We start from the raw sequence: 21,626 nt of genomic DNA, 5'->3' as shown, positions 1-21,626 counted from the left end.
TAAAAAAATATGAATTTTAACTAATTTTAAACTAATTTGTAATGATAACTAAAAACTTATTTCCGTAAAATGTATTTATTTACATTTTTATTTATTTACTTTGTTTGTTACACACATACTTTATCTATATTTTATATATTTTCTATAAAAAAATATGTACTTGTATATAAGAAATAAACATACATATCAATTATAAACAAATGCTTATAAATAGATACTTTTTATTTTTAGGCAAATATTTTCTCCTCTCGACGTTTCTTCGTAACCACTGTACCAGGTTTATGTTGAGCATCTGGGTGATTTAGTAATTCAGGTGGACAGGTAGATATAGGACTTGCAAGAATAGTTTGTTTTAGATCGTAGAATAGATGACTATCATCCTTAGTACAAAATGAAATGGCAAGACCAGCTTTTCCAGCACGACCAGTTCTACCAATACGATGAGTGTAATCTAGAAACAGGTGAGAAGTAACATATAAGTTTTTGTTACAGCTTAATTACTTTTAACAATATGTATTTACCTTCTATAGTCTTAGCCATATCATAGTTAATGACCATAGATACATCTTTAATATCAATACCACGACCTGCTACATCAGTGGCAACTAAAATATCTTTACTGCCACTTTTTAGAGATGCAAGTGCATACTCTCTTTGTTCTTGACCTTTACCACCATGAAGTGTACATGCATTATACTGAAAAATGAAATAAAATATATTAAATGTTCAGTTTTACAATGTGAGTAACATATATTTCCATTGTGTTTAAAACACTGTAAAATAATTAAAACTTAAACATACACCCAATTTTTCTAAACCTCTTGCAAGAACATCAGCTCCCTTCTTTTGATTAACGAATATAATTACTGGTGGCTCAACTCCTCTACTAAGTATTTCCATTAATTTCTTACGCTTATCGGCTTCACCCATTATATGTACGATTTGTTCTGTTCTTTCTGTCGGTTTTCCTACGCTACCTATGTATACAACAGCGGGTCGTCTTAAATAAGTTCTAGCTAATCGTTCTACTGCAGGAGGCATAGTTGCCGTAAACATTACAGTCTGAAAATAACAGTAAATATTATGAATTATTTATGTTTAAATTTAGATAAATTGTAGTATCAGATATTATTTCTCACTTGTCTATATTTTTTCTTTGTATTGTAATTAGCTAAAAGTTTCTCTTCATTTTCAGCATCTTCATTATCTGGTTTCAGATTTGTAACTGGCATGTATTCCAAAATTTTTTGGACATCTACAAATATATGAAATAACTAATATTTAGATATACATATAAACTAGTCAACAACTAATCAAGAGTCATACCTGGCTCAAAACCCATATCTATCATTCTATCAGCTTCATCCAATACAATGTATGTACACTGATTTAAAACCAAATATCGATTTTCTAATACATCAATTAATCGTCCTGGTGTGGCTATAACAATCTATGATGATAACAGTTAATATAAAATATCGAAAATCATAAATAATGTTATTTATTACATAAGATTAATACCTCACAACCCATTCTCAATCTAAATCCTTGTTCTTCTCTCGAAAGACCACCTACAACAACTACTGTTCTTATACCTAATGGTTGCCCAAACTTATTAGTTTCTTCTTCAATCTGTTGAGCTAACTCGCTAAAAAAGTTTTAATGATTTTTTTGAAAAATAAATTAAAAAGATGTATGATATGAGTGAAAAACACATACCGAGTTGGTGCTAAGATTATGCTATAAGGACCTTGATCTGCTTCTTCTAATCTTTCAATTTTTGGTAAACTAGTAATCCATAACAATAATGGAATTAAAAATGCTAAAGTTTTTCCAGAACCAGTTTCAGCAACTCCAATAATGTCACGATTTTGAAGTCCTATGGGAATAGCTTGTCTCTGAATAGGTGTTAAATCTTTATATCCCACTTTATCAATAATATCAAGAATTTCTTTTGGAAATCCTGATTCTTTCCATGATCTAATTGGATCAGGTATACGTCCTCCTTTTATGGTAATATTATAATCCTCTCTAAATATACGCCAATCTCTTTCTGTCATTTCATGAAGAGCTTTCTCTGACCAATGTCTGTCATCCCATTTTTGTTTCTCCTCTTTCCTTTTTACTTTCTTTAACCTCATTCTAAAAGAAAGAAAATAAGAAATGCATATAAAGATTAAATATCTTCATATAGTTGAATTTTAGAAAAGTATACATACTTCTCTTGTTCTTTTTCAGCTTCTGTTCTTCTTTTTTCCAATAGTTCTCCATAAAATTTACTTTGATCTCGTTTTTGGGCTTTAATATCTATTCCAGCAAGATTTCCTCTACCAAAGAATTGAACCTGATGTCTTTCCTTGTAAATACTATTGTAATCAACAGATGTGTCTTCTGAGGTATCCCAATCAAATACGAATTTTCTGTCATTTAATCTTCTAACACGACGTTTCTTTTTCACTAATCCTAAATAACGTTCCTTAATAGCTTCTACTTCTTTTTCCTTATCCTTGTCTTTAATCTCATCTTCCCTTGTACGCTGACCATCTCTACGCCTGTTGAATTGTGAGTTACCAAATAACCATTTATTTTATACATTTAATTTATATAAATAATCATTATATACCTATCCCTATCATCCCATTCCCTATCTTTTCCAATACTTTCACTATGAAAAGATTTACGTATATCCTCTTGCTGCTTTCTTATAGCTTCAACTTCTTCTTGACGTTTTTGCAATGCTAGAACAGTGCGTTCTTCTTTAGTTAAAAATTTTGGTTTAGCACGTGCTTCTTCTTCTGCTTTCTTTTTAGCCAATAACTCTTCTAAACTTAGTGGTTCCTTCTTTGGTGGAGGCTTTGGTTTTTCATTAATTTCTTCCTCTTCCTTTTTTGGTTCAGTTTTACTTTCTTTTTTGTTTTCATCTTCTATGATAAATATAGGACTTGGTTTACGTTTTTTCTCATCTTTTGATTTATCCTTAAATTCTCGTCTTTCTCTTGATCTATCCCTATCTTTCTCGCGTGACCTATCCCTTGATCTTTCACGCGATCTTGAACGTTTTCTATCTTTTTTCCGATCCTTTGATCTACTTCTTGATCGTCTTCTATCTCGTCTTTCTCGATCTCTTTCACGTTCACGATCACGTTCACGTGATCGACTTCGCCTTACAGCTTTTTTATCATGAGCCATTGAAGATTTACTAAATTAATTTATCCAAGTGTTTGTGGTATAGTATGCTATAAAATGCTATTTTAAGAGGTTATACAATTTATATCTTAAATATTTGTTATCTTTCGATAATTAATAGACAATAAAATGGATATTATATATCATTCCATTAATGATTATTTCCTACAATAACATTTGTTATAAATAGTTATAATAAACGTATAATATTTGGATTAAACATTGTCAAATGTCACAATGTAATGTTCGATATAATTAAACCATGTGAAATAGAATATGTTTAAAAAAAATTATAAAACACAAATAAGTAGCAAAAGTTTTTCTAATTAAATAAAATATAATAACTTTTTTTTCTGTATCAAACAAGTTTATACACAAAAATCACACTTTAATACAATTGCTTACAATTCATACGTATTGCGACTATGGTTAACTTTTCAATGCAAGCGATGTAATTTCATCTAACAATGTGGCAATCTCTAAACTACATAACTTTTCAACTAGTACAAATAACTTTTGATAAACATAAAGGACTATATAATTAAAAAATAAATTAATACGTAATTAATGTAAAATAAATAAGTTAAAATTTATAAGATATAAAACGGAGGAAAATTTGAGTAAAATTTTCTTTTTGTGGAAAATTAAAAAAAAATTTAATATTTTTCTTAATAATATTAATTATTTTTTTATGATTGCATATAACTTCAAACATTTTATGTTAAAAAATGATTAAAACCGATGTCCAAAGCAATTTGATTATCAGGAAGGATTATTATAAGATCTTTCCATTTTTTAACTATTTAGATATAAAATTTATATTTATGCAATTTTTGCTTTAATACATAATTATGAAGGAATTTGTTATACAACAAAATTTATTGAATTTTTGCCGCTCAATCACGAATGGGTTGCTTTATATCCATTGGATGATAGCATGTAAAATTTGAACCAATAGAATTGAAGCATCGAGCGAGCCACAGGGAGGCTCAATAAAGGGCGCTAGTGTCCGTCAAGTGTCACAGCCGTTGCTTGTCTCCTCAGTATTGTAACTTAAATCGGTGATTTAATTAGGAATAACGTATTTTTTTCTAGAAATTGTGAAACACTAAGCAATAATGACCGACAAGAAAGGTAACTATATATCCAAATAGTGTAATATGGCTAGTAATATATGTTATACACGTTAAGAATATCTCGTGTTTTCAAGTCGAGAATACCACTTGTCACTCGTACGACGGCGAGTTTTTTTATGTTAGCAATGCTATCCGACACCTGTGAAGAATGGTGCACGTTCAAATTCGGTCAAAATTTGTACCATTATTATGTAAAATCTCATCTTAACTTGATGAGAAAAACTTGAATTTCTGCCCAGTGACAGATAAATCAATACCGCATTGTGTGTGGGAAATACAAAATGGCTTCCAAAGTTCGTCTTGAATAATTTTCATGATGACTCTGTATTAAAAATCGTATGCTATCAAAACATTATAATTTTATGAAATGTTTCTAGTACTATTAATTTCGTTTCATATATAACTATATTCTTGGCTTATATTTAATCAGTTATCATGTGTATCTAAGATTGGATTTTGTATGTATAATACGAATAATATATGCTTCACACGTTCAACAAAAATTTATCACACTGAAATTGTTTGTTATTGGTGTGTATCACTGTTTCTTGCTGAAGGTAACAATTTAAAAACTTATGTTGCTTTGAATAGCAGAGTATAAATATTTTTATATTTGACAAAAGATGTCAAGTCAATTATCAGAAATATTTCAATATTAAAAATTTAGTAGTATTAATAATATTACTATGACAAAGAAAATATAATAAACTTTTATTGTATCAATACACATTTACAATGGTATTGCAGTATGTGACTAAATTTTTCATAATGTTTTTATTGACACATTCAGAAGAAATAAGATAAATAAAGTTGTGAAATGTGATATTATACAATAGACTTTTGGAAGTCATTTACATTTTCTTTATATTTTGTAGTGATTATAGATACTAAGATTAATAATGAATAATTTGTTCAAATCTGTTTGAAATAATTGTATTATTTTTGTACTTTATAATTAAAATACATAAATAATATAATTTTGACAAATTAAGATTTATTATATCTTAAAAGCATTTTATTTGAAGGTCATTAAATATTAATTTCAAATTATATCTTTTTTATGTATTAAGTATTTTAGTTTAAATTAATATATCATAAAATATATTTCATAGAAGAATGTTTTTAATTAATTTTTTCAGTAACCTTAAAAAATGTATTATGAGTACTAAAATTAATTACTATAATATAATATAATATTTAATAAAAGCTTTTATAAAGAAGCTGTTTAATAACTCGTACGAGTGAGGTATGTAATTTAATATTACTATTGACTTTCGAGATTTTTACATGCTGATGGAAATATTTACTTGAGGTACAACTTGGACCATGACTACGTAATTTTATAGTAATCTACTATTGTACTTAATTAACAGCTCGGACACTTATGTGATTATTCCTAATCCAGTCCGCTCTGTTCCTAAGGCAAATGTATGATTACAGAGCATAGCATATAAGGGATGTGTAAAAATTTAGTCTGTAAGTAGATCAGTATACACTGTTAATGATTACAATGAGAAATAATACGAGAAATTGAGGATTATACTGGTGCAAATCTGCGAGTATATTACCGTGACGGTATAGCCGCTAAAAAACCGAAGGATAGTGCCTACAGTTGTGGCTGTCAATATGTTTGCAGCGGACCATTACAAAGACGATTTGATCCCAGTCAGTAGGTGGAGCTTCGGAGACCGGCGTTCGCGCAGCCTAAGCCACGTATCTAACCTCACCTTACTCTATATATTACCTAACTCACTACGTGTTTATATACCGAGATATATTACGTATACATATACACGCGCGCGCGCGCGTGCGCACGCACACGTACACACACCACACATACATATACACTTTTATACATATACACAGACATATATATATATATATATATATTCCACCAAATATATATATGAAGATATAGACGCACCGTGCGCCTTCTGATTCAAAAAGTGAAGAAAACGAAAGACGTCTAACATCGACTCGTCCTTATTTTCCCGCCTTCGATGTTTCAAGCGATCAAATTTTGTCCAACCTCTTCCAATTCCTATTGTCATTAATCTTATTAGCCGACTGTAATACCAAGAGATCGTGGAATGCCTGGTTCGTAGACAATTTAAAATATTGAAAATTGTACATATCGTGAGAAAATTATGGGAATGTCGCGTTACTTAAATCAATCTCCAATAGACTAATGTCAGTTTCCTCATTTTTCCAGGCCTACGTTGGTTATTAATCCACGATCAGCAGGTATTAAAGGATCGAGAAAATCTGTTCCATGCGTTAAGAGATTGCTTGTTGAAAATCTACCAATCTAAAGAAAACAGAAGTGTAGTATACGAGTATGCACGCTCTTGTACAGTTGAACGATATGTACTTCTGATCGCGTAAAAGTTTAATCGCAGGCTTTCCGAGCGAAGCTGTCATCTCGCGATATTAGAAACGAATACACTCATAAACAGAGATCGCTTAGGATCATCAATGGTATTTGTAAGTCTTTTGTGAATGAGTTTAAACATGATCGGACAGTTATACTTTTTGAATTGGAGACGTCGGCTGCTATATATCCAAATCAATATGAACGTAAGATATTGATATGGGTGTACAAATATTTCGTAATGAAATCGTGGTATTGGCTGATTGCTTATTTTTCTCTTTTTTCATTTTTTTTCTTTTTTTTTTAATTTCTTTGTTTCAATGCTCACTGTGTTCCTTGTGACTTATTTTTAAGAGAGAGTTTAAGTATATGATGATATATATTCATTTGCTTCCGTTTTTTATTAATAAATAAACAAAAATATTCTCTTAGGAATGATTCGTCACAAGATGACATAGTGAATTAATGGGGTGGACACGAATGCTGTATTTAAGCTCAGCGTATTTATATTTTTACTCAATAGAAACTTGGTAGCTCACTTTTAACAATAGTGCATGTTGCTTTGATACGGGCTACAAGTTTCTCGATAAGCAAAAAAAAAGAAGATAGAGATAAGTATATAATAGTTAAATTATTGCATATCAATTGTTTTCCACTCTTAACAATTTTATGAAATAAATTAGAGGTAAATTAATGATATCGAAAATGAAACTTGTAGTTAATTCTGCACGTAATTGTAGTAGATATACGAGGAAAAAGTATAATATTTCCTCAATAAAAGTAGCGCATTAATTTATTTCCGTTTAATTGGAAACAGACAAAAAAGGCAAAAAATATAGTGAGTATACATTTACACAAATTATACATCAATATTTTCTCTTGGCAATGCCTCTAAAAGTAAAAGAGTAGAATATAAATAAGATCATAATTAAATTATCGAATAATAAAGGGGAACAAGGAGATAAAAATGATAAAATGAAAACATGCTTTATTGATTAAAAATCAAAGTAATGAAGCGCGTTTTGCAAATGTTTTCTAGATGTATACAATATATAAGAAGTGAAATTTCGAGTGAAATTATATTTGTTTGCATCCTTATCTACTTTATTATGTATGTATGTATATATATATATATATATATATATATATATATATATATATAGCTTTGATCATTTTTCATATATTTGTATTTTAGTTTGCATGCTTGAAATGCATTATTAGAAAGGCGCATAACGTACGAGCATCTTCGATGATTGATATTCTTTTATAATTTCTAACTGAGAAGCAGTCAGAGAAAAAGAAAGAAAAGGAATGAAACATATGAACTTTCTATGAAATTTGTCCTGTAAAAGTTGCTCGTACGTCATACCGTTATGCATGTTCATAACATGTGGTAGATTTCTTCATAATTCTATTTTTTATGTTTCCTCGCTCGTTGCCTTCTTAACTTACCAATAAAAGAAGTTTCCGTGTTTAGAAATATGAGCTTTTTTGAGAGTACATGGTAACTCCTCCCCCAACCCCCTATTTCTTTCTTTTTACAGAAAAAAATCTGGTGTTGTTAAGAAGGAATCGAACGAATTGTTTTCGTCAGTTTTTAATTGTTGTGTAGTTGAAGAATTTTGTAAATCATCTTTTAGATTCGATACAGAGACGTTCCTATTCCTGTCGTAAACGAACCATCGAATTCATTAACATTTCGAAATTATTTTTCTTACTTCAACGAAAGTTCTGGGAAGTAATTAAAAATTAGTCAAGTTGAATTGTTGCTACAAGGTCATAGGAATCTCTCGAGCGTTTTTGAGTTGCATGTGCATGTTTGGCAGAATATTATATATACTGTTAATAGTGAGCTTAAATATGAGATAATATTCAGCGATATTCATCGAGAGTTGTCTCGAATATAAGGGTACCTCTTTTTTTAAACCAGCGACCTAGACATGTTCGATAAAAAGTCGATGGAATATATCAAGATTAAAAACAAAAGAAAAAATAGTAAATGGATAGAAGTTACAGTATTCTAACGCGTTGATGTAATTAATGACATTTATGTGCAAACTCTATCGAGATTACAACAAATTTATTGAAATACTGAAGGTTTGAATATGGTACATGAATTTTTTGAAGTTTCATTATATAATATATACTAGTATATTAATATAAACATGGAAAACAGTCAATCAAGCTAATGATACGTTAATACTGAAAGTAATTTAAGTTCTGTATGGTACTAAATTTTTTCTTAAAATTGTTCATGGCTAAAATGACTAGTTCTTGAGTAATCTTACATTAATATGGCAAAATAGATCCGTTTCTTTTCTTCTTTAAGTATTACACGAATAAAGTTTTGTAAATAATTCAGTCGCTTAATAGTATCGGTCATCCCTTGGTCGCTGGGTTCTCCGAGGTTTGAATACTGTTCCACCGAAGCATTTCGATGAATAGAGTCGTCTAATTAATAAAAACAAAATAAAAATAAAAAAATTAAAGAAAAAGAGATGAATCGCGATGTAACAAATTAATGGGCAGGTTTTGCCTAGTTTTTTGCGTTATCGGATAAAACGCGAAAGACCATTCGTTTCTGATGGTAAATATAGGTCGAATATGCTCATTGGGACAAATTAGGTTTCGAAAGTAATAACAGAGAGCAAGATGAGAGGGAATGCGTGCGTGTACGAGAGAAAGGCGGGTCCAATAAAGAGCAGAAAGAAAGGGGATGAAAAAATGGGAGAGGCAGAAAGAGGGAAAAGAGAAAGAAAGGAATTAGGTGAACATGAAAAAAAAGAGAACATTGTTCAAGTTACCCAATAAACTCGTACTAGCATATTAATATTATAATAAATTGTTATTGGATTCGATGATTGTTTGCACCGTGGCACTGACACATAAATTTATTATTCGATTGAAGACTGGTCCGATCGATGGATATATGTTCCTCCTCTTTTACGATTTGAAAAATTTACAAGAAGACAAGATTACTTTTAGTTAGGCGGAGAATGAAGGAAACTGTAACATCCTACACATAAGACAAGATAAAGCGTAATATAACATAATTTAAGAGGGGGACTGCTCGTTTCCATCACGTTGGACCAGTGTTCAATTATCATGGACAATTTGGTGTGGGCTGACGTCTATGTTAGAGTACAACATGTCCATCCACTGCCACTGGGCTTGAGCTATTTATCATACGCGTGCTAGATCTACATTCATGTCAGAATTTGTTGTTTTAGCGAAAGATTCCAAATGATGAGATCAATGGGTTTCATTTAGCTTTAAAAATAATTGCTTTAGAAGAAAGAGAAATTAACGTGTGATTAGTGTATTTTGCGTATGTTAAATGGCAATGGAACGGGGCATAATATAGTATCTACTAAACAAAACAGAAAAAAAATCAAATTGGGCGTTCTCGTGTTTGCTTACGAGAATGAGAGTGGCCGATGACGAAAATCTACTCGTGGCAATGTTTACGCGAATAGCGCCCAATTAATAATATATATTACGCAATTATAAAGAACTTTTAATCATGTTTGATCTTTATTTATGGATATTTGCAGAAATTTGTGGTTTGCTGAATCTTGTCACAACTTTTTGAATGTGTGGAATTTGATATACATATACATATATATATGTACATATTACGGACATATATATATATGTATACCTTTTTTCATCGTACCACTGTACTCATTGTATAAATTACACATTCACCGCCCGAAAGCAATAATGATTCCTTAGTTAATTCGAATGAAAATTAAATTTAATTGGATTTTTGTACGGTTACAAAAAAGAAAAAGGAAAAAGATTGTCTCACTTAATCGAATTTTAATTACTGGGCTTGTTTTTTAACATCACTTTTTGGAACAATCCATTTACCCTATTTATTCCTGGCTTTATTTTAGCTCTGTTTTTTGTCATTTCTTTTCTTTTTTGATCTAGTCGAACCTGAATGTTTCATAACTGTATTAAACCATACTTGAGAATTCTTTAAAATTTAATGTCTTTATCTTGCTTGTAGCAGTTGTTAAGAAGGTCAAAGAAGTTTCAAGAAAACTATCGAGTTTCTGATTATACATATTTTCTTTTAAAATACGAGGCGCTAAAAATAATATTTTTCCGTCAAAACTATTCGTTGCATTTATCTTTTCAGACATGTGATGTCAGTTCATGAATCTTCAAAGGTTCGACTATTTAGACGAATGTATTTGGCTTTTACCTTGATTGCGTAACGCTATTTGCTTTGAGATCGGTTTCGTATATCTTAGTTTAGAAGTAAAGGTAGGTCAATTAACGCGAGTTTTCATTTGAGAATAGTTTCTCATTTTATTCTTATTATTCTTATTTCTTTTACTTCTTTTTTAATTCTTGACTGACTGCCTGACGATTCTTTTGACTGTCGAACATTACATATCACCCGTAGTGGCTGTATTGTTAGACTTGTTTGTACAATTCTTCTGTGTACTATATTCTAAGAAGGTGAAAAGAATTCGACAAAGCTTTTCTGTTTTTTGTACCATTCGACGCGATTATTTGTCTGTTTTTTTAAAAAAAGAAAACAAAGTAACACCAGAAAAAAGTATAAAGAATAGAATATTGTTCGAGACTTTTTAGTTTTACTTATATTAGTGACAAGATGTACCACAGATTGCTCCATGTAAGATTTCAAATATATGTATGTATATATATATATATATGTATGTATGTATATATGTATATGTTTATATATATATATATGTATATATATATATATTCTTGTATATTATATATATATATATACACACACATATATTATTTTATATTATATATATATAATATATATATACATATTTATGTGTCGTTGTTTATTTATTCACAATTAAGATATCAGAAGTATAGTTTGCTAAGCTATTCTCAAGTGTCTCGCTTTCAACTACGCTTCTTTCGAGAATCGTTGAAAGTAAAATTCTTTAATTGTATAAGCCTGTTAGTGGTCAATGATTATTATTTTTTTAAGTTCAAAAAATTATGCAAAAGTATCGATGGACCATGGATTTTCGAAAGAGCCGTAAATGTTTTTACTACAAAGCCTGTCTTGTACCACTGAAGTTTACGCGGATATGCATTATTAGTTCCTTTTTTTCTTTCTTGACACATTTCGATTGCAATCTTATTCTCCACTTGTATGAATATAAGATTGAACTGCTGTAAACTCTAAAGGTAACAAGAAGGCAACGATACCGTTTTTCGGTTATTTCTTTTCACCATTATTTAGTGACTAACATTGTTTGAGCTTTGAATAGTACCTTGATAAAAACGGTGTATGTCATGTGTAAGATATACTTGGGTGTGGGAGTACCACTTTTAGAATCAAGATATATTTGATGCGCTATATAGATTAAATTAAGTCATGTTGAAAGATAAATAGAATATTTACCTGTTCATGATGTACAATAGAAAAAGATCAGCATCAAAAATGTCTCGATGCTGAGGACGTGAGTTATACGATCAATAGGAAACCAAGAAGGAATTTATAAGGTACATAGTGTGTAAAATGAAAAATGTATGAACAATTCCAATGTTTCCAATTGTTCGATAATTCATGTCGTCTCTTATCCTTTCTGGCAGTGGTACCACGTACCGTTGGCTTAGATCAAACCTATGGCCAACAAATTGAACGGACTTGCATTTTCCATTGCATGTGTTACAGCATACCCGGTGACACCTCATCCACCAACAGGTTTTGTTCCTGCGCCAGCACAGCCTGCTACCTACGGTAGTACACGTAAGAGAATCATCTCTGTGTATCGATCTGTCGATTCCATCGAGTTCCGATAATTTGATTATATGTGAATTTTACAATAGTTGCAGGCGCTGGACCGTATGGAGTATTTCCTAATCAGCCACAGCTGTACGCAGCACAAGGTCCGCCACCGCCGACGTATGATCAAACTCTTACTCATCCGATGGTGAGAACTTTGTTCCATTATGGTATAAAAAGGACACATGAATCACTAAAAATTGTCTTCGGAATTTCTAATTATTTTCTATAGATGTATCAACCAATGTATGGTCAAGGATATCCAGGATATTTAGCTGGTTATCCTGCATATGGCCCACTACAATATTACCCACCGTTAGCTGCAGCTGCGGCGTATTATCCTGCAGCAGCAATGCAGCCTCCAGTTAGGCCTCCTACACTCGTGATGCCTGTGAGTTATTTAGATTTAATGCCTTTTGTTCTTATATTATATAACAGTATTAATTTGTTAAATTCTTTTAAAGAATGGGTTCGATGCTACTAATCGCTTTGATAGTATCTCGCAACCTGTCTTGCCGCCACCTCCAACAGTTCCAAATGCTGCCCAATTAGCTGCAATGGCGAGTCACAGCGTGGCTATATCGCAAAAGAAAAACTTTCTAGGAGGAGGAACAGATGGCGGTTACACCTTTTGGTAAACCATTAAACCTTTTGTGAAACACTAAGTCTAACAAAGGCATTGTTGTCAAGATGATCCATGTAGGCAAATCTGATTTATGTTAGAATTCTACTATTTTCACATTGGGAGCAGCTATTAAATTAGTATATCTTGTGCGCGGACCGATCGCAAAAGTAACACTTTCTAATTCTTGCAATATTTAAAATATTTAGTGTACTTTTTGTTTTTTATTTTCCGTTAATTTGACACAGATTGATATGTGACATAGTTATCAGTGCACAATGCGATTTTCAGATCTTAGCAATCGGTCGGCGCATCGAACATACTATGAGATTTAAGAGAAACATTAAGAAGGGAAGACTCGTGCGACGCTCGCCATACGATTGCAAAACTACTATTTCAATTAACTCAAAAAGACCAGAAGTACATTTTGTAAATTAAAGATGGGTGGAAGTGGAATCGTAGGTCTTTGATAATACATTGTTGTCTCTTGGTGGTAATGATCAAGTGATAAGTGAATCTCTTGATGTACTTAAAGTAAAATTTAAGAATATGATGGATATTTAAAAAGCAAGATATTGTTTGAAATTATGCGATTATCATGCGATATTATGTTCAAGTAATTTTAAAATATCGCACAGTATATTTGGTATTCCAAATGTTATAAAATTTCTTTCAAAAATGATAAATTTTAGTTAAGCGATGTAAAAAAATTCTCTCATTCAAGTACGTTTTGCTTAATCTTTCCGCAGTTAACAACAAATTTGTTTTGACACGCACGAGATGTTCCATTTTTATTTAATAAAACGGATATTGTACGCGAGCGAGAGTAGGGAACACGTTGTGTTGTTCTTCTTTTTAGAGTTAGCGGGTGAATACGTGCACCAGTGGATGCGAGTTGTCTCATTCGCCTACAGGGATCGATATTCAAAGTGTGTTCTAAGCCTTTTTTAAGCGCGACTTGGTTTTCTGTAAGGCAAACCGAAGAGCAAAGGGGCTACTCGCGTTATTTCTGTAACTTTCTATACGACTATATATTTTTTTCGATATTTTTTCTCTTGGAGTTTTTAATGTTCCGAACTTTTGTTTTCCAACGTGAAAAAAAAAAATCATCATGGGTAGCCCTAATGTTTAGAAAAAAGAACATGTACATGATAGGAGACCGAGGAATGCGTGAGAGCCTTTCGTAATTATTTATTGTTATTAGAAATTTAATGAACAGACAGTAACAAGGAACTTTTGTTATCTTCTTTTTTTTCTTTTTTTTTTTTTTTTTTCTTTTTTTTGACAAAACTTTTAGTGGCGATAATGGAAAAAGAATCTTTTCAAGATTTTTTTGTTATTATTAGGATTACCATAATTTTGACACGTTTTATAATTAAAAGTTTAAGCGATAATGTTTGAGGCTCGCGTGCCAAATAACAAAATTAAAGTTGAAGATTCTCACGTATTCAACGACTTCGAAGATACTTACCTTCTCTACCTACAAATACGCACTTTCTTCTTTAAAATCAGTAGTCTTTCTTCCTTGTTGTTTGATGTTTCCAATTTTTTTTTTTTTTTTTTTTTTTTTTTTTTTTTTTTTTTTTTTTTAATTTTTTTTCTTAATGCAGATTAGCTAGGTCGGCTAACAAAGTTATTATTTAATTGAAATAAAAGGCTTGTCCGCGACGTTCGAATTTTTATAAGCGGGTTAAATTGTGCTTTGATTGAAACAGTTGCCATGTAGTGGTTGAAATTCGTCAATAAATGTTTCGCTATCAATTGGATAAACATCTGTCTAACATTCAAACTAATCAATATAACATCTAGATACATGAGTAACAGTATACGAGTCCATCTTTCTGCAAGTATAGTAAGGTTGTCCAAGTTTTGTTTATGTTAAGTATAGTAACTGTGTGGGAACTGGATTCGACCAAAGCTCACGAAGGAAATAAATAGATGACTCAATTTCAAAGTACAAATTGAATATCGATGTAAGTAAAAGGAAAATTCGTAACAACGGGGTCAAGCCTTATGTCAGCCATACTAGGCGAGTTGCGATGATGATAACGGTAAGCAACGCAGCGAATTCGTAATGCCTATAATTAATATACAGTGCAGAATTGTTAACAACTACATACTATTTTCTGAAAACTTGAGATGAACGAAGAATGAAGACACGCAAAAATTTTGGTGATCGTGAAAACTAGTTGCACAGCTACGAAAACGACTGTTTTGCTCCGCGATCATAGGCATATAGTACAGTGAACCTGTTGATAGGATACTTGAAATGTTCCATTCTGCAGGTGCACAATTAAACACGATATTAATTAAGCAATGAAGATCGAAGAAACTAATTTACAATCGGTGATAGCTTAGGATAGGACCAAGAAACGCAGTTCTATTTAGAATTTTTCGATTGGGTGTTCCGGCAAACTTGACCAGTACTCTTATATGTTTCGCATTGGGCTTTACAAGGGCGGGCATTCAAGAATACCCACTTGTGGCGTGTTAAAAGTAATTTTTACTGCTTAATTGAAGATTAGAACAAATTACAATTTAATTGACGGTGAATCAAAATGATTTCTATTCTGTCTTATAAACCATTAGTTAAATGTTACGAATCAAATTTATTGTGCGGAAGATGTAAGATTTACATTACTTTCAGAACGTTGCTTAACATTTAAATTTTGCACAGTTAAAATGCAGGAACTTCCTAAAAAATTACTATTATTATTTGTATTTTGTGATATCTGATTACCTCTAAATCTAAAGCAGAATATGTAGGTACTTGTCTTGTTTTATACCATCGTCGAATTTAATTTTGTTTCTACGAAAAAAAAAAGAGAAAAGAAGATAATGCGCGATAATTGGAATTTAAATTTTTATAAGGCGAAACGCACTGGCCAAATTTGTTGCCACAACGCCATAACTTACATTCACCTTGTACCTTCAATTCTTTTTCTACCAGGTGTACCTACAGTTATTCACATATGACCAGCGTTTGATAAAGAAACGCGTAATCTCAATCTTATTAAAAGAAAAAAAAATCTAGTCCGAAGAGTCTGACTGATTGGGATACAAAATGTTACATAGACCTTTTTTCTCAATCCGTGCGACGCCAGGTGCGAAATAATACCGCAGCATTCACTTATACCTCGAGACATCTGAGAGAATTAACATTTTCCAAAAACTCATGCCATTCCATTTGACAACATTGAGTCATAATCTATACATGTACGAGTCGCATTTAGGAATTTGAGACGCGTATTAAAAAAAAAAAAAGAAAAATAAAAGAAAAAACAAAAAAATGAAAAGCGAGAAGTTGTGTCGTTATTTGAAATGTAATCACTCTCGTCGAAGTTTTGCGAGTTTGCATATCAGCGAAGAGTTGTTCATTGCGAAAAAGCTCTTCGCTCATACATTGCGCAATAAGCGCACTAAGCCACCTCAATCTTTGCAGCTATAACAAAAATTAAATGTTACACTGATCCTTTCAAAAAGAAAAAATTACAGACATTAAAGATACTAAAAAAATACTAAGCTCAATGGCTAGAAACCTGAACACATGAAAAAACAAATGAATTATGTTGTGTTGATATTTATATTTAAATTATTATTACTTCAACGATTTATTCACAGATTTCTACGATTTAGATCAAAGTTTATGCAATATATTTTGACCGATTATTTTGTATCGAGCGAGAGTGGTGGAATGGTTTTATATCATGAAAAAGTGTGCAATAAGCGTAATGTCTATTGTAACAATAAAGAAATGATATTAATTGCAACGGTGAATTTGTTATTACGTTGAACAAAATAGAAAGGATGAGAGGGAGAGGGAGAGAGAGTGAAAGAGAGTGAGAGAAAGAAAAATAAAAAGAAAAATGAAAATGTACCACTGCAATCATCAAGTGTATTAATTAATAAATACAATAATCATGAAATTCGTTCTTTTTTTTCCTTACATATAATACAAAATATTGTTTATATAGATATTTTTTAAATGCATATTGTTTGAATCAATATTTTGTACAATATCAGTTGTCTTACAATAACAAAATAGTACTATAAATTGTATTTGTATTTTATATATACATAATACAGAATCGTAAAACTATATCATAATGATAAGTACAAAACATTGGCAGTTTTATGTCAAGTATCTTTCCCATTTCAAGATTGCAATTTAATAATTTTATTTCTATTATTGTATTTATATTACTCAGACAAAAATATTTTTATTTTTTTTTCTAAGGTAGGCAATATTTTACAATAATTATCTACACACTTTGTTACACATTTATTCATTGTTGTTTCAAGTTGTTCATTATATTCTTCCATATCGTGCCGTGATAGATTTGGTTGTGCTGTATCTCTTATTTCATCTTCGCAATCCTTAATACATCTTTGTAATCGATTCTAAAAGAAAACCTATTAAATATCTCACTAATTTTTAAATTTTTCATTTAGAAAGAAAGAACACAACATACTTGAACTCTTTCCATTTCTTCTCTAATGTATTCCTGGGTTTTATCCCAGGAATTATTACAATTTTTTAAACAGTTTTCTACTTTTTTCATACTATATGTATTGTCGTCACAACAACTTGCAGCACATCTATATGCATCACCCTAAAATTAAATACCATATCTTCTATAATTTATTAATTCCAATATTATTTATGGGCAATAAATACATATATTAGTTTGTATATAATTTTTTTAATAACAAAATTATTAAAAGTATGTTTCATGATATAACCTAAAAATACAGAAAACTTAAAATACCCTCATTTTTCTTGTTGATTTATCTATTTCCTCTACTATTTTATTAGTATGTTCAGTGACTCGTCTTTGATGTTCTTCGACCATTTTGAACTTATTTTTCTAAACACTTATCAACATTAAATTAAAGATAAAATAACCGGCTCCTTGCGAGACTACAAAATTCACGCTATACGATCTAAAACATTGAGAACTAAGTCACAACAATTATATAATAACAAACCAAGTGTTCATTAGACGACCACTTTTCTCCAATCATACTGTTCTCTAAACGAACAGATAAAAGTAATTTTTTTTAAGAACACGACTTAAGGAAGAGTACAACGATCCGATAATAAAGCTGCGCTAGACATGCGCAAAGATAGAATTTTGTGCGTGCGCATACGCCGTTAGTACAGGATACGGTTCATGCAAGTTGGAAATTATTCCGGTCTTTCGTCTTCACTTGACCGGTCGCAATGTTGAGTGCTGTATCAAAAGCTGCCACTGGCGCCCTTAGGGCCGTCAAACCCACCCTTCTTCAAAATGAAGTTACTAAAATATCAGGGGTATTATCAGTAAATAGTGAGTACTAAAAAAATTATTTTTCAAATTTCATAACTTAATTTTTCTTTCGGCCCACATTATAACACAGTGCTTTATTGGATTGTACTTGATACGATATTCATTATTTATTATAAGTTATTATAATTTATTGTTATTTCGTATGATACTAAAGTCATGTTTGTCTTTGCTCAACTGACATCTAAATATTGGTAACAATATTGTATTGATTATATAATCCATATTATTTCTTCAAACTGCAGTGGTAACTACTGTGCAACATGGCGGCATTAAGGTCATTGATTAATTTCTGACTACATGGAAATATTTGAAAATATGGTTACAGTTATTATTTCGAGCATGATTTAAGTATTCTTGCAGTCGTGTTTCTTATATCTTACTATCTTATATTATAAAGAATATTTTTTATCTTTTTTAGTTGTAATCGTGTTATAGTTCATTGATGGGATATATTTGAAACTTAATACAAAGTTTTGAAAGACTATACACAAGTAGTCAGTAAAAGTAGTTATTAAATTTAACTTCTGAATATCAATACAATAAAAAGTATGAAATATTTAACTTTGTAATGAAATACACACATGTAGTTTGTATTATGTAACTTACCTTTCATAAGGATTATCTAATATTTTCCAAAATTTCATTAATAATTATCTTGTGTATGATTTCTTTACATAATTATGTAGTTTCTGAAATAAATCATATACATAATTTTTTAAGTTATTATAATTAATTATATATTTATCATTAGGCAGAGATTATGCAAAAGCTGCAAATTCCAAAGGTGGTGCACAAGGAAAAATTGTTGCTGTCATTGGTGCAGTTGTTGATGTTCAATTTGATGATGCTCTTCCTCCAATTCTTAATGCTTTGGAAGTTCAAAATCGCAGCCCTAGGCTGGTCCTTGAAGTTGCTCAGCATTTAGGAGAAAATACAGTACGCACTATTGCTATGGATGGTAATTTCATGTTGCAGTTGTATATTTCAAATATAAAATTAAATATATACATGAAATTATATGCATATTTTTTATATTTATTGAAATGCAATTATATAGGTACTGAAGGTCTGGTTCGTGGACAAAGTGTTTTGGATTCTGGATATCCTATTCGTATACCCGTTGGTGCTGAGACATTGGGTCGTATTATTAATGTTATTGGTGAACCAATTGATGAGCGTGGACCTATCCCTACCAACAAACTTGCTCCCATCCATGCAGATGCTCCTGAATTTGTAGAGATGTCTGTTGAACAAGAGATTTTAGTAACTGGAATTAAAGTTGTTGATCTTCTAGCTCCTTATGCTAAAGGAGGAAAGATTGGTAAAATTTATACTTATAATAAGTATAATTTAAATTTATAATGCACAATTTATTTGTATTAATTAAACTAAACAGGTTTATTTGGTGGCGCTGGTGTTGGAAAGACTGTGTTGATTATGGAACTAATCAATAATGTAGCAAAGGCCCATGGTGGTTATTCTGTATTCGCCGGTGTAGGTGAACGAACACGTGAAGGAAATGACTTATACCATGAAATGATTGAATCTGGTGTCATTTCATTGAAAGATAAAACTTCCAAAGTAGCATTAGTATATGGACAAATGAATGAACCACCAGGTGCTCGTGCTCGTGTCGCTTTGACTGGATTAACTGTTGCTGAATATTTCCGTGATCAAGAAGGACAAGATGTATTACTATTTATTGATAACATTTTCAGGTTTACTCAAGCTGGTTCTGAAGTATGTATTATCATTATTCAATTGTATTAAAATATTACATTGATTATTAAAAATTGCTTTTTCTGAAGGTATCGGCTTTGCTGGGTCGTATTCCATCTGCTGTAGGTTATCAACCAACATTGGCAACTGATATGGGTAGTATGCAAGAGCGTATTACCACAACAAAGAAAGGATCCATTACTTCTGTGCAGGCTATTTATGTACCTGCTGATGACTTAACAGATCCTGCTCCTGCTACCACCTTCGCTCATTTAGACGCTACAACTGTATTGTCTCGAGCTATTGCTGAATTAGGTAAATATAACTACTTGTTTGTAATTAATAACATTAAATTACATGAAAATTTATAATCTGTTTCTAATACTATAGGTATTTATCCTGCTGTTGATCCACTCGATTCCACTTCCCGTATCATGGATCCCAACATCATTGGTGCTGAACACTACAATGTTGCTCGTGGTGTACAGAAAATCTTACAGGATTACAAATCACTACAAGATATTATTGCTATCTTAGGTATGGACGAATTGTCGGAAGAAGACAAACTCACTGTCGCTCGTGCGCGTAAGATCCAGAGGTTTTTATCTCAACCATTCCAGGTATATATATATTTGTATACATGTATATATAAATTAAAATATTCATATTTCATTGTGTTATTTTGTTTACTAATCTATTTTATATAGGTTGCTGAAGTGTTCACCGGTCATGCCGGAAAATTAGTACCATTAGAAGAAACTATTAAAGGATTTCAGAAAATCCTTGCTGGAGATTATGATCATTTGCCAGAAGTCGCATTCTACATGGTGGGCCCAATCGAAGAAGTAGTGGCGAAAGCAGAATCATTGGCAAAACAATAAATTGATTTCCAGCCGTCGTAATCATGTCATTAAAAAGTAATTAAAACGATCTTCTAATAATACAGACTTGTTTCTTGTATATGTATAGTATTGACTTTCATCCAAAAGCTTAGCGTGGACGACTTCTCTCGTGCAACGCATAGTAGTTCGTTTCGGTAACAGTCACGGTGATTACCGAAACCGACGGATTCCTTCGTGTTATCGGTCTGCTTGGTCGGCGACAGGGGTGAAGTGGGTGTTCAAGGGGGATGGTTGAAGCAGATTTATTGGCTGGTCGTTTGTTGCTCGAAGATTGTTTAGCGATAGTACGCGGAATTAATTTCGGGTGAAATGAGCTATCTTGATATGTATAGTATTGACTTTCGTCCAAAAGCTTAGCCACCTTTAGATTGAAATTGCAGTACGTGGATTAGAAGATTGTTTTTCGTTCGAAAATTCATAAGTATACAAATTTGCCGGGAATATTATAAACATAATTAATCGTAACTTTTGTATAAATTGTAATTGTAATTATTTTGGATGTCTTCATTATCTACAAATCGAATCAACAGTGTTATTATTTAACATATACTTTAACATTATAGTAT

At 31.3% G+C, this 21,626-nt stretch overlaps 4 protein-coding genes across 7 annotated transcripts; 2 read left to right on the top strand and 2 right to left on the bottom strand.

The window, feature by feature from the left end:
• Nucleotides 1-227: 227 nt before the first annotated feature.
• Nucleotides 228-3,286, bottom strand: LOC108550611 (probable ATP-dependent RNA helicase DDX23). Its single transcript, XM_017904377.1, has 9 exons — nt 2,624-3,286; nt 2,220-2,552; nt 1,720-2,142; nt 1,522-1,648; nt 1,327-1,450; nt 1,140-1,255; nt 802-1,062; nt 522-696; nt 228-451 (listed from the first exon to the last, which is right to left on the bottom strand). The coding sequence occupies exons 1-9, from the start codon at nt 3,187-3,189 to the stop codon at nt 228-230; spliced, it is 2,349 nt and encodes a 782-aa protein (XP_017759866.1). The 5' UTR covers nt 3,190-3,286.
• A 906-nt stretch (nt 3,287-4,192) lies between these two features.
• Nucleotides 4,193-14,597, top strand: LOC108550673 (DAZ-associated protein 2). Of its 4 annotated transcripts, none has more exons than XM_017904478.1 (5): nt 4,193-4,320; nt 12,377-12,451; nt 12,532-12,635; nt 12,720-12,878; nt 12,952-14,597. In XM_017904478.1, exons 1-5 carry the CDS (start codon nt 4,305-4,307, stop codon nt 13,123-13,125), a joined length of 528 nt encoding a protein of 175 aa, XP_017759967.1. In that variant the 5' UTR covers nt 4,193-4,304; the 3' UTR covers nt 13,126-14,597. The 4 variants fall into 4 exon arrangements, with proteins under 4 accessions (XP_017759967.1, XP_017759966.1, XP_017759965.1 ...); XM_017904476.1 differs by lacking the exon at nt 4,193-4,320 and having other exon boundaries at nt 12,174-12,451; nt 12,952-13,121; nt 13,401-14,597; XM_017904477.1 differs by lacking the exon at nt 4,193-4,320 and having other exon boundaries at nt 12,168-12,442.
• A 2,712-nt stretch (nt 14,598-17,309) lies between these two features.
• LOC108550603 (protein FAM136A) lies at nt 17,310-18,169 on the bottom strand. Its single transcript, XM_017904368.1, has 3 exons — nt 17,879-18,169; nt 17,582-17,722; nt 17,310-17,510 (listed from the first exon to the last, which is right to left on the bottom strand). The coding sequence occupies exons 1-3, from the start codon at nt 17,960-17,962 to the stop codon at nt 17,310-17,312; spliced, it is 426 nt and encodes a 141-aa protein (XP_017759857.1). The 5' UTR covers nt 17,963-18,169.
• A 78-nt stretch (nt 18,170-18,247) lies between these two features.
• On the top strand, nt 18,248-21,148 carry ATPsynbeta (ATP synthase, beta subunit). Its single transcript, XM_017904367.1, has 7 exons — nt 18,248-18,439; nt 19,191-19,397; nt 19,497-19,760; nt 19,836-20,179; nt 20,248-20,473; nt 20,549-20,778; nt 20,866-21,148. The coding sequence occupies exons 1-7, from the start codon at nt 18,334-18,336 to the stop codon at nt 21,037-21,039; spliced, it is 1,551 nt and encodes a 516-aa protein (XP_017759856.1). The 5' UTR covers nt 18,248-18,333; the 3' UTR covers nt 21,040-21,148.
• Nucleotides 21,149-21,626: the final 478 nt, after the last annotated feature.

This window comes from Eufriesea mexicana, unplaced genomic scaffold (genome assembly GCF_001483705.2).
Source record: "Eufriesea mexicana isolate 0111107269 unplaced genomic scaffold, ASM148370v2 scaffold2888, whole genome shotgun sequence".
NCBI lineage: Eukaryota > Metazoa > Arthropoda > Insecta > Hymenoptera > Apidae > Eufriesea > Eufriesea mexicana.
Note: the sequence above shows the minus strand (reverse complement) of the source record. Positions and strands in the feature narration are given on the sequence as shown.

Coding starts and splice junctions, on each gene's coding strand:
- ATPsynbeta (XM_017904367.1), top strand. CDS start 18,334: ATGTTGAGTGCTGTATCAAAAGCTGCCACTGGCGCCCTTAGGGCCGTC. Junction 19,398..19,496: donor ACGCACTATTGCTATGGATG/GTAATTTCATGT, acceptor GCAATTATATAG/GTACTGAAGGTCTGGTTCGT. Junction 20,180..20,247: donor TTACTCAAGCTGGTTCTGAA/GTATGTATTATC, acceptor CTTTTTCTGAAG/GTATCGGCTTTGCTGGGTCG.
- LOC108550611 (XM_017904377.1), bottom strand. CDS start 3,189: ATGGCTCATGATAAAAAAGCTGTAAGGCGAAGTCGATCACGTGAACGT. Junction 1,649..1,719: donor ATAATCTTAGCACCAACTCG/GTATGTGTTTTT, acceptor AAACTTTTTTAG/CGAGTTAGCTCAACAGATTG. Junction 1,451..1,521: donor GATTGAGAATGGGTTGTGAG/GTATTAATCTTA, acceptor TTATCATCATAG/ATTGTTATAGCCACACCAGG.
- LOC108550673 (XM_017904475.1), top strand. CDS start 12,328: ATGGCCAACAAATTGAACGGACTTGCATTTTCCATTGCATGTGTTACA. Junction 12,452..12,531: donor TGCTACCTACGGTAGTACAC/GTAAGAGAATCA, acceptor ATTTTACAATAG/TTGCAGGCGCTGGACCGTAT. Junction 12,636..12,719: donor AAACTCTTACTCATCCGATG/GTGAGAACTTTG, acceptor TATTTTCTATAG/ATGTATCAACCAATGTATGG.
- LOC108550603 (XM_017904368.1), bottom strand. CDS start 17,962: ATGGTCGAAGAACATCAAAGACGAGTCACTGAACATACTAATAAAATA. Junction 17,723..17,878: donor AATCAACAAGAAAAATGAGG/GTATTTTAAGTT, acceptor ATTTAATTTTAG/GGTGATGCATATAGATGTGC. Junction 17,511..17,581: donor AAGAAATGGAAAGAGTTCAA/GTATGTTGTGTT, acceptor GTTTTCTTTTAG/AATCGATTACAAAGATGTAT.